This window comes from Cnephaeus nilssonii, assembly GCF_951640355.1.
Source record: "Cnephaeus nilssonii genome assembly, chromosome: 18".
NCBI lineage: Eukaryota > Metazoa > Chordata > Mammalia > Chiroptera > Vespertilionidae > Cnephaeus > Cnephaeus nilssonii.
Genome location: NC_137089.1, coordinates 39,115,028 through 39,132,460, shown reverse-complemented (window position 1 = coordinate 39,132,460; position 17,433 = coordinate 39,115,028). Strand labels below are relative to the sequence as shown.

Here is a 17,433-nt window from a genome sequence, read left to right as displayed (position 1 = left end):
ATTCAACTCTATTACTCATTCTTCAAGCTGAGCTCTAGTACAACTATTCCAGATTTTTCTCGTACTTAGCCTGTATTATTTTTTGCTTTTCTGAATTTGTCATGTGATGTATAATATTTTATGTAGTACCCATATATTGTTGTGTCATTTATGTAAGTCTTATATTGTGCTCATGCCCAGCAAGACTATGTGCCTGACAGCAGTAGAAACTCTGTTTACTCTATATCCTCTGTCATGCCGGGCTGTAGGTGCTTATCACCTAGACCAGTGGTCAGCAAACTCATTAGTCAACAGAGCGGCAAACCGCGGCTCGCGAGTCGCATGTGGCTCGTGAGCCGCAGTTTGCTGACCACTGACCTAGACATTGGAGAAAAGATGTGAAGGGAGTGCCGTGGCCATGCATGTCTTCATATCTTCAAGGCCAGCAGTAATATCCACTCTGCTGAATCATTGTATCTTTTTAAAGTTATATCAATTCAATGAACTTTTATAGAATGGGTTATAAACATCATATTTATGTGGGACTGTATTTCTTCCCTCCCCCCTCCCTGGAAATTATTTCACATTGGCTTTGAGGTTTCTATTTTAGACTCTGGAGGAGGAGGAGAAGGGAGAATAAAGAGAGAGCAGAAGGACTGGAGGGTACAGTGTAAAGAGGAGACCAGTGATTCCAGACTGATTAGGATATATCTCTTGGGGAACCTTTTTGCTTTATTACTCTCTTTAACCCTGATTGGCCTCCATTTATTGGGGCTCTCAGTGTTCCATCCAGGTAGAGTTACCATATTTCACTAAGAAAAAAGCCAGGGGGTATTTAAAATTGGGATTATTCCAGTTTCAGGTAATTTTTAATCTGTGTGCCTTTGCTTTTATGTCAGTCTTGTGCCTTTCCTGCTTCCCTTTTAATTTTATTCATTTCAGAGAGGAAGGAAGAGGGAGGGAGGGAGAGAGAAATAGAAACGTCAATGATAAGAGAGAATCATTGATTGGCTGCCTCCTACATGCCTCCTACTGGGGATTGAGCCCACAACTCAGGCAAGTGTGTCCTAACTAGGAATCTGAGCCATGACCTCCTGGTTCATAGGTCGCCGCTCAACCACTGAGCCATGCTGGCCCGGCTCCCGCTTCCCTTCTGATGAAACTTTCTAGATCTGTGGTTTGAGTCCCTCAGTCATGATCCATATGTGTTCAGTAGCTAACATGACACACGAATCAGTATTAATTATCTAATAGACTCAGGGCTCTGGTTCCTTCCAGCTAGCTTGCATGTTTACAGGGTTCTTCAGATGATGTGTTTGCTTCTGCTGCTTAATCCAGAGGAATTGACTGGTGGTGGAAATATCCCCGGGAGACAGGGGAAGTGGCTGAGGGAGAGTTGTTGAAAGGTGCACAGAGTATTAATTGTAAGGCACCTGAAATGATACTGCAAACATAACTACTTAGTATATCCTCAGTTCCAGTGTTCATTTTTAACTTTAGTCTTTAAAAATACCAGGCTTTAAAATGTATTTTTTACTTCCTTGTGTTACACAGATTTCAGGTGAAGTTTTTCTACATATTACAGTTGGCTTACTGGTTTCATGCTTTTCCTGAGCTCTACTTCCAGAAAACCAAAAAAGTAAGCTGGGATTTTGTGATTTTAAAATTATCTGTCATTTTTTTCCTTTCATGTCATTAACCTCCCTCTTACCTCAAGTCTTCCCCCATTCTTCTCCCAGCTCCCGTCTTTCCACAAAGACTAGGTATCCTTAAGTATTTATTGCTGGGTGGGGGAGTGGGGGAGTTAGTTTTAACTTAGAGGGGGATCTTTTACATTAGACATGCTAATTGCTTGTTTTAAAATTGTTACTAGTAACTTAAATTAAATTTTGAAATGTAATATTAATTTCATATTATTGATACAAGGATTAATCAGATTTACCACAACTAACGGTTCTGTGTGTAATTCCCAAAGAAAAGTTCAGGATTGAAACAAGTAAACCATAGTTAAATATTCACCAGTGAGGCTTTTCCTGATCTGGGTGGAGCATTCCCTTTTTAGCATGTGGGAGAGGTGTTTGTTTTATCTGGACAAATAAACTCCTGGGCACTGCAGTTTTCTTTTTTCTAGCTTTACCCTCAGTACTTCTGAAGTCAGACTTCGTGATATTACAAAGCAACTTGATTTCCTTTATTGAATGCTTTCTCCTCTAAAATCTATGCTAGCTCCCTGTTACTTTAAACTAAAATAGAGCTACTGACCTGTGCTCTAAGGGTCCCTCCTCTGGGCTTCCCCCCCTGGTCCCTTTCTCTTCTGCTCTCTCCTGTGCTCATTCCCATTAATCTCTAATTTTATAACCCCAGCACATCAGTTCTTTTTCCTGGAATACCTTTTTCCATTGATAAATTAATGAAGCACTTTTTTCCCTTTGTGGGGAGAGATTATTTTAAAATTCCCATATATGAAATTGTACATGGATGAAGATAAGGATGAAGCAAGTTTGCTCATGAGTTAACAACTATTGAAGCTGGGTTATGGTTACGTGGAGATTCATTTAACCCCCTATTTGTTTTATATGTACGTATATATACGTTTTCCACATTTAAAACATTTTTTAATTGTCTTTAAGAAGCTTTCCCAAATAGAAATGTAACAACCCTTCCAATGACCAGTTTATCTCTGCCTTCTCAATCACCACAGTCACTTCTTTCTATATGTGCTACAAATAGTTCTTGAGTATAGTGTCTTGATTTACTACTGTTTTGTGTTTGTGTGTTTTTTTGTGTGTGTTCTATGTGTTTGTCATATTAATGTGTCTGCTACGATGAAAAAACAGCACCACATTAGAGTCTTATGTTGATTTATAAAGTAGAATGTTCTCTAGTTAAGTTGATTGTAAGGATTAGGATGATGATCCATAAAACCTTTGATCTCGAATTGTCTGAAGATAAAATTTGTAGACTCCTAATTTCCAGTAGCCCTTCCATATTCAGTAAGCTCTCAGTGTGAACCATGGATACCCTATAGCTACACTGTCCAAACAGTAGCTACTGGCCCCATTTAAATTAATTAAAATGTAATAAAAACAAAATTCACTTTCTTGGTCACACGAGGCCTATCTCAGGTTCTCATTAGCTGCATGTGGCTACACTGCCATTTTGGATAGCAGAGATGGAGCGCGTTTCCATCCTTGCAGAAAGTGCTTTACGACAGCGCTGCTGGGAATAGCATAGTTTCTTGATGTCTTAGTACCAGGGCTCAAATATTGAAAGTTTTTCTTCATATACTTTTATACCCATGGACATAATACAGACATAGTACCTCTGGGTTTTACTATTAATCCATATTTTATAGTTTGTTCATTGATCATGTAAGTAAAGAGGGATCTTTCAAAGTAATTGTTCATTTTAGTTCTTATCAGTTCCTGCCAGATGGCATTTTTCCAGAAATGCAATCTAATTTTTATGGAATAATTTGCATAACTTAGAACTTAACCGAAACTATTTTTAACACCTACATATTACAGTCAAAAGTAACTGTTTCAAGTAATTAACATAATTTGAAAGTAACAGCTGTATATGTGTTAAACAGTTTCTTAAAATTTACTCAAAATTATTTTTGGAAGAAATCTTTACTGGAAGAAACTAGCATAGTGATAGTTTTGGAACGATCCTACAGAGAAGTGAAGAAAGAACGGAACACTGTTGGTAACAGTTCAAGAGGTGTGTTAGTCATGAATAACTCAGTTTGTCTTAAGGAGAATATTTTAATTACATGTAATATATGTGCTTCAATATAAACAACAATCCTCCATTTTGCCTATGAGAAGATTCAAAATATAATTTCCTTTTTTAAAATATATTTTTATTTCAGACAGGAAGGGAGAGGGAGATAGAAACATCAATGAGAGAGAATCATTGATTGGCTGCCTCCTGCATGCCCCCTACCGGGGATTGAGCCTGAAACCTGGAAAATGTGCCCTGACAAGGAATCCAACCATGACCTCCTGGTTCATAGATTGATGCTCAAACACTGAGCCACAACAGCCAGGCCAAAATGTAATTTCTTAGCCAAATTGAATATATGAAGTTTCAGGGAAGTATGGATGAAATAACCAAATGTTTTTATTTATGATATTTAGTTTATATAATTTAATTATACATATAATTGTGTATAATAGAAAGTATATTAAATTAGAATAATGCTTTTTTTCCCCATTCCTACTTCATGAAAATTATATTCACACTTTTCAAATGCAAACTTGTTAATATGTCATTCATCATTAGAGCCACTTTTTGAATCATCTAGTTCAGTGTTTCAAACTATATTATCTTTACTTCTGTCTTACTGGTTCCTCCATTAAACCTCTATAAGCATTTAGAAATTATATTGACTAAGGTTTTGTTTTGTTTTTTAAAAAATGTCTTTATTGATTTCAGAGAGGAAGGTAGAGGGAGAGAGATAGAAACATCAATGATAAGAGAAAATCATTGATTGGCTACCTCCTGTATGCCCCACACTGGGGATCGAGCCCACAACCAAGGCATGTGCCCTTGCCCAGAATTGAACGTGGGACTCTTCAGTCCGAAGGCCGACGCTCTATCCACTGAGCCAAACTGGCTAGGGCTTGACTAAGGTTTGTAAGGCTATTATCAGTATAGATTACTATACTGTGAGAGCTTTGGAAAGAATTAAATATGAGCTGGCTCCATCTGTGGTTTAAGGAGAGAGCTTTGCCTTATATTTGGGCATATATGTAATGCTCAGTTTAAAGTTTGTTTTGTAGTATGGTATAGTTAAGAAAAGCAATTTTTTAGAAAAATAGAAATTCACTAAAGTATATGGCTGATCTTTTTAATAAAAAGTTGTTAGAATAACAACCAAAAATGTCACTTGAAGTTACTTATAATTTTAGAATTTGGTTTGACTTAATGTTCTGTATTTATTAGATTTTCCTTGAAAAATTAGAATCAGAACTTTAAGTCATCATTTCATTCTTATGTAAACTACATGACCATTAGCATTAAGAATATATGAACAATTCGCAAAGCTTTTCTAACTCATTTTCATTATATATTTTTCCATTTGAGTATAAAAAAGTTTAATTGTTTTTCTTTTTATCTTCACCCAAGGATTGTTTGTTGATTTTTTAGAGAGAGAGGAACATCGATTGGTTACTTTGTTGTACTCGTCCCAACCTGGGATCGAATCCACAACCTATGTATATGCTCTGACCGGAAATTGAACCCACAACCTTTTTGGTGTATGGAACAATACTCTAATCACCTGAGCCATTCAACTAGGGCATAAATGTTTGTTAATCTCTCAACAAACAAATAAGTAAAACCTCATTTCTGATTCCTGATAGGAAAAGTTTATTTACATAACAAAATCATATATAGCATATCATGTATCAAGCATGTATATAGCATATGAAATTACATTTATAACACTATAACTGAGCTGTTCTGAAGTGATTATGACAGAAGAAAGAGGCTGTCCTCTCTCCTTTGGTAAGGAGAAATATTATCAGAAGTTTGAAAATTATTTGGAAAGGACCTTAAGACTGCTTATTCTTAAAGATACTTCTCTCTCCAGTTGTACAAACCACTGTAAACCTGGCATTATGTCTGGGAATTTTCCCTGAAAGTCCCCAAACATAGTTATGTCTATAGGACCATTAGACTGTCTTATGTTCCACATTTAACACTTGATCTTTGTACCATTCTTACTAGAGGAGAGTTTTCAAGTTCAAAACTACACTTATAAAATCTCTACTCTTTCTCAGAAGACTCGATGAAGTAACTCTACTGAAATGACTAATATAGCCATACACACACACACACACACACACACACACACACACACACACACAGGTTTCCCCCGCTATCCAAAAATAGAGTGCTCCATTTCTTTCATAAAAAGAAATGCAGTAAAGCAAATAGCAATTACCTTGCTAATGGCTGCACAAAGTAACTCAAGATAAAGCACAGATGCTCTTAGACACAGTTGAAAGCCATGGTGGCTCCATGCTGAGATGCTGGATGTAGTTCCTAGGGAAGGAGCTTGGGGGGCTACCTGCTCTTCTCTAAGGCTCACTGCCAGACATGCTAAATGCTCTTCACTTGTGGCCATTTTTTATACAATCCTGTTGGGATTTCTTTCAGTTATAAAAGCAGATGCTAATGTAGGGCTTCCATAAACTCAAAGTGGTGTAAGTGAACTTTGGAAATGCTGAGGGATACCTGTATACGGAAAACTGCCAAAATCAAGAGAGTAGAAATGCAAGGTACAGGTATTTTGTAAATTAACAAGTATTTATTGGGCCCATCACTGTATTTTGCAAATATTTCTTACTGCAACCCAAAATGAAAACTAGATTTTACGTCATGATTCTGTGTTGTATATATGTTTGTGTGTGTGTGTGCGCGCGTACAATCTGGAATAAATTTTTCATGAAACAATACAGTGTGCTTACTCTACACTCTAGCATTTTCTAGTCTATTCCTTTTTTTTAAAATTCTTATAGGGTTATTTTTAAATCATTTGTTCTTTTTTTAATATTTTTTATTGATTTCAGAGAGGGAGAGAGAGATAGAAACATCAATGATGAGAAAGAATTATTGATCAGCTGCCTCCTGCCCATCCCCCTCTGGGGATCGAGCCTGCAACCCGGGCATGTGCCCTTGACCAGAATCGAACCCAGGACCCTTCAGTCCGCAGGCTGATGCTCTATCCACTGAGCCAAACCAGCTAGGGCTCTGTTTCATATTTTAAAAGAGGTTAGTGTGACTCCCTAAATTAATTATATGATCCACTAGTATGTCTTACATTTTTATTTATTTATATTTTTATTGATTTCAGAGAGGAATGGAGAGGGAGAGAGAGATGGAAACATCAATGATGAGAGAATCATTGATCGGCTACCTCCTGCATGCCCCCACTCGAACCGAGCATGCAACCTGGGCATGGGTCCTTGACTGGAATTGAACCTGGGACCCTTCAATCCGCAGGCTGGCGCCCTATCCACTGAGCCAGACCTGCTAGAGCTAGACTTAGATTTTTAAAAAACACTTTCTAAGATAATTAGGCTTCTAGGGACTATGGGAGAATAAAAGAGAAGCAGAACTAAAATGTGGATACATGGCTTAGAGGGTTATTAAGAAAAGAAGGAAGAATAAACAATTAGATGGTATCGTGAGAAGATAAAATTTTAACCTTTGGTTTTAGTGACTATAACTGATAGTGAAAGGAATTAAAAGCATGACCTAAAAAATGTAAATACTGTTTTAGGTAAAACAAAAGCCTCTCTACCTCTAACCATAGCAATTTTAACCTTTTGCACTCGGATGTCGAGTGTGACTCGACACGGTTAGCATCGGTAGCAGCTCTTTTTATACTCTTTGAATGTATCAATAATTTGAAATATAAAAAAATCCAAATAAATAAGTTTGTATGAAAAGAAACTCCAGTTTTTTATTCTACTGCCGTGCTTTGTAAAATCTGGGGTATTTAAAAAATTAAATCCCGAGTAGAATAAAGGAATCGAGAAAAAAGCAAGTGCAAAGGGTTAATATTAGAAGGACATTATCATGGGTATTAATAGTGTGTCATCTAATGTTTATAATCAAAAGAACTATAGATCTTAGCATGCAAGGGATTTTGAGTACATCTGACTCAGGCAAACACAAGTATTAGTCACACATTACAGATGAGGTAGCGGAAGCCAAACGAAATTAAATGACTTGCTAAAGCCATGCTGCTGATTGGGATGAGCAGTTGGGGTAGGGTGCAGTGGCAGAATACCCTCAGGTCCTCTGTACATTTTTCACCCTACCACAGTGCTCCTAGGGAACAGAAATATGTCAGCACGTTTCACCTACAATGCAGTTTTCTGTTTACAGGAGGATATTCCTCGGCAGCTTGTCTACATAGGTCTTTACCTCTTTCACATTGCCGGAGCTTATCTTTTGAAGTAAGTTAGGATTTTTCTTGGGTGTGTATATGGACTGCACAGATAGCATGCTAATCTGTCTTAGTTGATTAGTAACCTTTACATTTTAAATTTGTTCTTTTAACAGCTTGAATCATCTAGGACTTGTTCTTTTGGTGCCACATTATTTTGTTGAATTTCTTTTCCACATTTCCCGCCTGTTTTATTTCACTGATGAAAAGTATCAGAAAGGGTAAGTTGGTTAGCCATTCTATTTCTGCTGTAATTAAAGCCAGTTGCTAAGGCCCACACTGTGGGCAGTTCTATTACTTTATACGTTGTTAGTAGCAGCTTTAAATAAAATGAAGCTACTAGCAACTCAGGTGGGTATTTTCTCTAAATGGAGTCTTTTTTTTAGCTAGAGAGATATTATGTGGGAACTTGTAATCCTGAAGGCTTTTTGAGTTTACTTTTCTAACTTCTCCAATCTTGCTTAATGCATGTTTTTCTATTGGACAAGGGATTATAGGAAAGTGAACTTTCAGAAGAAAATGAAATAATAAATTACATAACCTTAAAAATATTAAAATATTTTGATGGGAAAATTGAACTGAAAACAGAATTGAAGCAGTATTGTAAAGAGTGTAAAGTCTTTAAAGAAAAGTAGAACTAGGATTCTTAAATGAGAATTGGGGTCCTATTTACAGCACAGCCTTTGTTATGTTTTCTCCAGCAGTTTTCAAAATTACTATATATACCAGTAGTTGTGAAGGTTATTCTATGGAGTAAAAAGAGGATTAGCCAAACAAAAAATAAACGTTTCTTTACTGGACCTCCTAGAACCTTAAATATGCTAATGAGTTACCTCTGAGGGTGTGATATAATGCAGCATCTTCCAAACATTTTACTTGCAGAATTATTTTTGCAGGAAAATAACAAATGTTTTAATATGCATTTACTTAATAGAATCTGATTCCTACTAGAATATTTTCTTATTGCTGCAATTTTGAATTTGACTTATGACCTTTTTCTTCCAGCTTTTCTCTGTGGGCAGTTCTGTTTGTTTTGGGAAGACTTCTGACTTTAATTCTTTCAGTACTAACTGTTGGCTTTGGCCTTGCAAGAGCAGAGAACCAGAAGCTGGATTTCAGTACTGGAAACTTCAATGTGTTGGGCGTAAGGTACAGTCCATTTAACATCTTTCTCACTTTGTACACCTGTATAGTATGTATTATCAGTTTATGCCATGAAATACCTAAAAAATATGGAGGTTAGGGAAAATACTCATTTCATACCTGTATTATATGTCTAAATTTAAGTGCCAAAACAATTATTTAACTTCTGGGATTAATTATTAATGGAATAATTATTTGGGAATTCAGCAATAAATTAATACTATCAAAACAAAATAGACCACTTTTTAAAGTAGCATTGTTTTGATGCACTCTGATATTTTGTTTATTTTTTCATATTCTCAGAATTGCTGTTCTGGCATCGATTTGCATTACCCAAGCATTCATGATGTGGAAGTTCATTAATTTTCAGCTTCGCAGGTGGAGAGAACATTCTACTTTTCAGGCACCAACTGTGAAGAAGAAGCCAACAGTGACAAAGGGCAGATCTAGAAAAGGAACAGGTTTGTATTCAGTAAGCAATGAAAAACCTGGAGTAGAAAACACTAAAAAAAAAAAAAAAGTTTTGGTTTTGTTACTAAGATTTAAAATCCTATAGAGAAAATTGTATTCTACTTTTAAGCAAAATTAGAGGCAAGGTAATCGTGCCCCATTCTATAGTTTGGTGGTTTCCTACGGTCAGTTATTTCCCTCAAAAGCTGTCTACTCAGTTTCTCTCTTGCAAGCTTTCCCCACTTGATTATTTCAAACCACTAGAGGCCAATGTATATGGGCAGTTTCAGTGATAGTTTGTGCTTTCAAGCATCTTACTCATATTTAAAAAACAAAACCTCTTTTCAGCTCTTTCCTGTCTGCCCTTGCGTTCCAAGTGGAATAGTTTGTGTGTGTCTTATTTAATAACATCTGATTGCTTGATCCTGTCCTGGACATTTCATATAAATTGAATCATACAATATGTGATCTTTTGCAACTGGTTTCTTTCAGTTAGTATGTTTTTTAAGGTTCATTCACGTTTTAGCATGTACTGCTACTCATTCCTTTTTATGGCCAAACTAGTGACCCGGTGCACGAAATTTGTGCACATTAAAAGGGGATTAATTAGAGGAAATAATTTAATATTGCTATTTGCCCTTTCTCTATAATAGAAGTGTCAGAGATGAAAGAAAATTAGTAAAATGTATATGAAAACCTTCCTCCTGTCAGAGTCTGGGGCTCACCACGGGACCCAGAGTCAAGTCCCTGCCCACCCACATGCACCTCAAAATTGTATGAGACCCAGACCCGGCTGCTCCCCCCCCCCCCCCCAATTGGGCTAGATCCAGACCCAGCCAGTCTCACCCTTGTCAAGCCCTGCTGGGCAGGGGGTGCAGCCTCAGGTCCCCCATCAAGCCCCGCTGGGCGGGGGTGTGGCCTGAGTTCCCCCGACCCAGCACTGGGGGGGTGCACCTTGAGGTCCCCAATCAAGCCCCGCTGGGTGGGGGGCGCAGCCTGAGGTCCCCTGGCCTGACGCTGGGGCGGGGGGAGCAGCCTGAGGTCCCCTAGCCCAGCACCAGGACGGGAAGCACACCTTGAGGTCCCCCGTCAAGCCCTGCCAGGTGGGGGGCGCAGCCTGAGGTCCCCTGTCAAGCTCCACGGGGGCAGGGGAGGGCATAGCCTCAGGTCCCTGCTGATTGCTTGTTAAGGCTCCTTATGGGAACTTGGCCTCAGCTGTGGGTGCAGCTATCTTTGTGACGGAGTGACGGTCAATTAGCATATTCCCTCTTTATTAGATAGGACAGTGGTCGGCAAACCGCGGCTCGTGAGCCGCATCCGCGGTTTGCCACTCTGTTGACTAATGAGTTTGCCGACCACTGAGATAGGATATTTCATTGTATAGATATACAGTGTTTTGTTTATATATTAGTTGATGAATATCTGCATTATTCCCACTTTTTGGCTATTATGAGTAATGCAGTAAACGTTGTGTACATGTTGTTGTTTGATGACCTGTTTTTCATTCTCTTGGATATATACCTATGAGTGTAATTGCTGGGTCATATGGTAAATACAGATTTACCATTTGGGGGACCTGCTAAACTGTTTTTCAAAGTGGCTGCACCATTTTATGATCATTGTGTTGCATATCCACCTTTTATTGAAAAGACTAATCTATTGAATTGTCTTGATGCTCTTGTAGAAAATCAGTTGATTTTAAAAGTAAGAGTTTAGCCCTAACTGGTTTGGCTCAGTGGATAGAGCATCGGCCTGCGGACTGAAAGGTCCCAGGTTCGATTCCTGTCAAGGGCATGTACCTTGGTTGCAGGCACATTCCCAGTAGGGGGTGTGCAGGAGGCAGCTGATCGATGTTTCTCTCTCATCGATGTTTCTAACTCTCTATCCTTCTCCCTTCCTCTCTGTAAAAAATCAATAAAATCTTCTCTAATAAAATGGTAATATGCAAATTAACCATCACTCCGCTACATAAGCCACGCCCACCAGCCAAGCCACGCCCACCAGCCAATCAGGGCGAGTATGCAAATTAACCCAAACCAAGATGGCTACAGCCACAGAGAGCAAGGTTTCCCAGGTAACAGAGCAAGCCAAGCTTTCCATAGCCCTTGCAGGCCTAAGCCTCCACTCAAGCTACAAAGTTTCAATTATAGAAGGTAAACAAATTCAAACAAATGGCGGCAGAATGGAGCTTGAGAGAGCAGGCCAGGGTTGCCGCCGGCAACAGGGGAAGCAAAGCTTTAAAGCACACCCTGGCCGGGCTCACCCGCTTAAGGCTACAAAGTTTCAATTGTAGAAGGTGAATTAACTGCCACAGAAATGGCTGCCGCCCGGAGGGAGCAGCAGGCTTTGGCTCTGCTCCAGGCTACAAAGTTTCAATTGTAGAAGGAAAATAAATCCCAGATACCAGGGCCTCTGCTTAGGTTGCCAGGGGGCGTGGCCAGCCTGCAAACCACCACAGGCCCCTCGCTCAGGCCGCCCCACACCCCAAGAGAACCCCACCCTGATCCGGGACACCCTTCAGGGAAAACCAGCTGGCCCCCACCCGTGCACCAGGCCTCTATCTTATCTAATAAAAGAGTAATATACAGATTGATCATCACTGCACACACAATATAGCTGCCCCCATGTGGTCAAAGATCCTGCCCCCATGTGGACACAAGATGGCCACTACAAGATGGCCAGCAGGAGAGGGCAGTTGGAAGGCACCCAGCCTGCAAGGGAGGGCAGTTGAGAGGGACCAGGCTTGCAAGGGAAGGCAGTTGGAGGTGATCAACCCTGCAGGAGAGGGCAGTTAGGGGTGACCAGGCTGGCAGAGGAGGGAAGTTGGGGGCAAACAGGCTGGCAGGGGAGCAGTTAAGCATCAACCAGGCTGGCAGCGGAGTGGTTAGGGGGTGATCAGGCTGGCAGGCAGAAGCGGTTAGGGGCAATCAGGAAGGCAGGCAGGCAAGCAGTTGGGAGCCAGCAGTCCTGGATTGTGAGAGGGATGTCCGACAGTCGGACATCCCTCCAGGAGTCCCAGATTGGAGAGGGTACAGGCTGGGTTGAGGGACAACCCCCCGCCGTGCACGAATTTCGTGCACCGGGCTTCTAGTATATATTTAAAAAAATAAAATAAAATAAAAATAAGAGTTTATTTCTGGATTCTCAATTCTATTTCCTTAATCTGTATGTCTATTCTTAGGCCAGTACCACACTGTGTTAATTACTGTAGCTTTATAGTAAGTATTGAAATTAGGAAATGCGAGTCATCCACTTTTATTGGTTTTTATGTTTGCATTTCCATATGAATTTTATGATCACCTTGTCAATTTCTGCAAACAAGCTAACTGAGCTTTTGATGTGGACTACCTTGCATCTGTAGACTGCCTTGGGGAATATGAACCAGATATCTTCCATTTGGGGGTTGGGAGGGATCTTTAATTTCTTTCAGCTAAATTTTGTAGTAGTTCTAATTGTTTGTCTTGTGCTTCTGTTAAATTTATTCTAAGCATTTTATTCTTTTTTTATGCTATTGCAACTAGAACTATCTTTTTAATATCAGTCTTGGATTTTTCATTGCCAGTATGTAGAAATACAATTGATTTTTGCATATTGATCTTATATCCTGCAACATTGCTGAACTTACTAGATTATTTTATTATGTTAGTAGTTTTTGCATTTTTAGTATACAGGATCATGTCATCTACAAATAAAGGATGTTTTACTATTTCTTGTCTAATCTGGATGCATTTTATTTAATTTTTTCACCAAATACCCTGGCTCGAACCTTCCAGAAATTTTTTAAATAGAAGTGGCAAGAGCAGACAAACTTTTTCCCCTTGTTCTTGATGTTAAGGGGAAAGCATCCAGTCTTTTACCATTAAGTATGTTACCTGTGGGTTTTTCCTAAATGGTCTTTATCGGGTTGAGAAAGTTCCCTTCTATGCAATTATATTTTTTATTATGAAAGGCTTTTAGATTTTATCACTTGCATTTTCTTCATCTACTGGGATAATCAAAAGATTTTTGTCTTTTATTCTATTGATGTCATAGATTATACTAATTGATTTTTGAATGTTAAGTCAGTGCATTCCTGGGATAAATCTCACTTGGTCATGGTATATAATACTCTTAAGATGTTGCTTGATTTGGTTTTCTAGTATTTTTTTTTTTTTAGCATTTTCACATCTGTATCCATAAAGGATAATGATGTGTATTTTTTAATGTATTAATTATCAAATATAAATCCAATCTTGCATTCCTGGCATAAACCCAAGTTGATGATGATAACATCATTTTTGCTAGATTGATTTCTTTCAATATTTTATTAGGATTTTTATATTTGTGTTCATGTAAAAGATTGGCCTGTAATTCTCTCTCTTTTTTTTTCTTCTGGTAAAATAGTCTTGTCAGATTTTGGTATCAGGGTTACCCTAGCTTTACAGAAAATCTTGGGCAATTTGTCCTTTGTGTAACATTAGCATTATTTTTAAATGTTTGGAAGGATTCACCAGTAAAGCTGTCTGATCCAGAGTGATCTTTATTTTTATATTTTTACTTTTTTTATTGAATTTATTGAGGCGACTTTGGGTAATAAAATTGCATAGGTTTCAGTGTACAATTCTATACCACATCATCTATATATTGTATTGTGTGTTCACTACCCCAAGTCACGTCTCCTTCCATTACCTAGAGTGTTGTGTGTGTTTTTTCAGAGAGGGAGAAAGAGATTAACCTCTCTCTCTATCTCTATCTCTATCTCTATCTCTATCTCTATCTCTATACAAATTGTCCCCACGGGAGTTCGACCGGGAGCTCGATTGCTCACTATGATGTGCGCTGACCACCAGGGGGTGGCGCAGAACGAAGAAGGCCCCAGCCGGCAACCGGAAGGAAGGCACTGGCCAGCAGCTGGAAGGCCTCGATCAGCCCTTATCGCTGGCCAGGCCTAGGGACCCTACCCGTGCACGAATTTTGTGCACTGGGCCTCTAGTCAGTGATGAGAGCGAATCATTGATTGGCTGCCTCCTGCACACCCCTCGTGGGGAATCGAGCCCACAACCCAGGCATGTGCTCTGACCGGGAATCGAACCGTGACCTCCTGGTTCATAGATCGACACTCAACCACTGAGCCATGCAGGCCAGGCCATGATACACTCTTAAACATAAGAGTTATCCTAAATGCCAACTTTTAGTATGTTATAAGGAAACATAATCCCAAGATCTTCGTCTGCTACCAAATGTGAAAGGGTTTTTATTTCTACCAAAAGCACTGCTCTAAAGACTACTTAAAAATTCTTATAATTGTTTTTTAGAGTTTATCTTTAGTCACTTTTTTCTGCTTTCAATAGTAGTGGCTTTTTTTTATTATTGAGATCTAATAACATTATAGTTACTTTCCCTTTAATTTGCTTCTTTCAAAAAAGTGTTTAAATCAGGTTTTATGATTGGTTAAATGCTAGTAAAGATTACGCACTGGTGAATATGTTTTATCTAAGGGCATCAAAGTATATATTGGATTTTAAATTTCCTTCTCTGAAGGTTTCTTTATGTATAAAGATATTTGTGTTTCTTCATAAAATAGGGTAACACTGATTCTTTTTTCTTTTTAGAAAATGGTGTAAATGGAACAGTAACTTCAAATGGAGCAGACTCTCCTCGTAATAGAAAAGAGAAATCTTCATAATGAATTACAATCCAGTTGATTAATGTCCCCAAAGAAATCTGCTTTGTACTATATCTTTCAGCACTAGAGATTTTTTTTTTTCCTGTTCTTGAAAATGCAGTTTGTGCTCTTTGATTCTCGCTATTGTACTGTTTCATGTATTTTTAAAGGGCAATTGAGGGGAGGATAATTACTATGAGTGAGAAAAATATTTTAGCTTAGACTAAGCTACTTGCCTTTAAAATAGTTTAGGGACCACCACCATATTTTACTTTATTTTTTATCTTTGAGCATTTTCTAATGATTTGGAGAGATAACTATTTGCAAAAATTCTACATATCAATGATACAGTTTCTTGGTCTCACTGATTTTTTATATTAGCAAGATGGCCTCTTCCAGCCAGGTCATATTTTTTAAGTTATCTTTCAGAGTAAAATGGAAATAATATAAAGTTGGATGTCAAACTTTAATATGTTTTCAGTGTTCTCTAATTTGTAGGAATTTTTGTAGCCTTTACACCAGGGAAAAAAGATTTGTAAATTCGCCAAAATAATAGTGTGCTTTATTTTTTAGATAGTGGTTGTTAGTGTTACATCTCTCTTTTTTTTTTTTAAGAAAAAAACATACTATTGGTTACAGTATGGAGATTTTTGCCATATTTGTTGAATCAAAATATCTTTTATTAACATAAAAGTACTTGTGAAGTAAAATCTTTCTTGTACATTTTCAACACTTGTAAATGGGAAATCAGAAAATTAAATATTTACTACAAAGAAGAAAATCTGACATAGCCCTTTTTGATATGTTTATTAATAATGATTCTTAATGGGGCTTGTCATAAGTTCAATATGCACAGCATCTTAGAAGAACATTGTTTAACCTGCAGACCCTTTCTAAAAATAATGCCTATTTGATTTATATCTATAAAAAGAATGTCAGGTAATTCTATTTGGAAAACATTTAATACATTAACCTTAAAAAAATTGAAAATTCAGGTGGCTAAATAGTCTTAAAAGGAAATAGTGCTTTATGTTACAAATATAGCTTTGGTCCCATCTTTAATTGAGAAGCATTTATCTGTATAAAACATATTTTTGGATAAAAAAAAAGATATATATTTGTATCTCTACAGAAAGTCTCTAAAAACATTTGAGTAAAATATTTGGTTCTCTTTTCTATAATTATCCTTTAAAATCCTTAGAGTATTTGCATTTTTGTTGTCTTTACGTACATGTATTGCTCCTTTCTGTGTTCATATCTTGTTCCCCACTTCTCACTTTTGTCACTAGCTCATCTTTGTGCCGTTTAAAAGTATAGAAGGTGCAGGCTATTGGGTCTGCAGGTAAGAAGTTGCCATGCTGTTAGGAAGTCGTGCTTTCTGTTTCCAGCTGTTTACCTACTTCCTGGGAAAAGTAGTAGCTCTCTGTAGCATCATGGAGTTTGGAACCAAATTTTTGCCATTAAAAACTGGCATTATATTGAACCATTCATTGAGAAATCAATCAAAATAAAAATTTTTACTTTTACAACCTATATCCTGGATGTTTTCTTCATTGTTAGCAAGTTTTCATGCTATTTTAGAATATAAACTTTTTTAAATGTACCACATTTACAAAATGCACTCTTGATAAACATTTAGAAGACCCTTTCCCAAAAAATTGTTCTATAATATAAAACATGATTAGAGGCTACTGTGGGGGGAAATGCTTCATAACCAAACAGATTAAGGGACTGAGTACTGGGTTAAATAAACTTAAGATGTTTCTTTACTACAGGACTGTTCAGTCCTTTATATGCAGGTGTGTTTTCTGATGCACCAAGAATGTTGGCAGTAGATATAAAATGCAGTTTTCCAACTCATTTAATTGTGGAAACTTCTTTCCATGGAATTACTTTTAGCACTTGTGTTCTACAGCATATGCTGTGGGTTTAGGGGAAGAGGAAAAAAAGCCCTTGATTCGTAGTTAAAACTTTACAAGACACTAAAATACGTAAGTGTAACTGTAAATCATACTTCTTCACCCAAATGCTCTGAGCAAAGTCTGTCTTTCCTGGTCTCCAGATCCAGCAGAGGCTGCCACTGTCGCCTGGCCTCAGGTCAAACATTAAAACCTGGTGGGAAGCATCAGGGTTGCACCCTGAACCCAGACAGCTGTCCTAGACTCATTGAGTGACCTTCTTGCCTGCATTTTAGAATATAGTTGTTGAATGGAACAAACAAATTAACTGCATTCACTAAAATTAAGTAATC

The 17,433-nt window shown here is 37.9% G+C and overlaps 1 protein-coding gene across 2 annotated transcripts in view; it reads left to right on the top strand.

The window, feature by feature from the left end:
• TRAM1 (translocation associated membrane protein 1) overlaps window positions 1–16,715 on the top strand; it is a 30,137-nt gene extending 13,422 nt beyond the window's left edge. For both annotated transcript variants that reach the window (XM_079796261.1, XM_079796260.1), the window contains exons 6-11: window positions 1,534–1,618; window positions 7,885–7,955; window positions 8,062–8,166; window positions 8,951–9,094; window positions 9,392–9,549; window positions 15,130–16,715. In XM_079796261.1, the coding sequence (XP_079652387.1) occupies window positions 1,534–1,618; window positions 7,885–7,955; window positions 8,062–8,166; window positions 8,951–9,094; window positions 9,392–9,549; window positions 15,130–15,203 (637 nt within the window). In that variant the 3' untranslated portion in view covers window positions 15,204–16,715. The remainder of the gene's footprint in view (window positions 1–1,533; window positions 1,619–7,884; window positions 7,956–8,061; window positions 8,167–8,950; window positions 9,095–9,391; window positions 9,550–15,129) is intronic.
• Window positions 16,716–17,433: the final 718 nt, after the last annotated feature.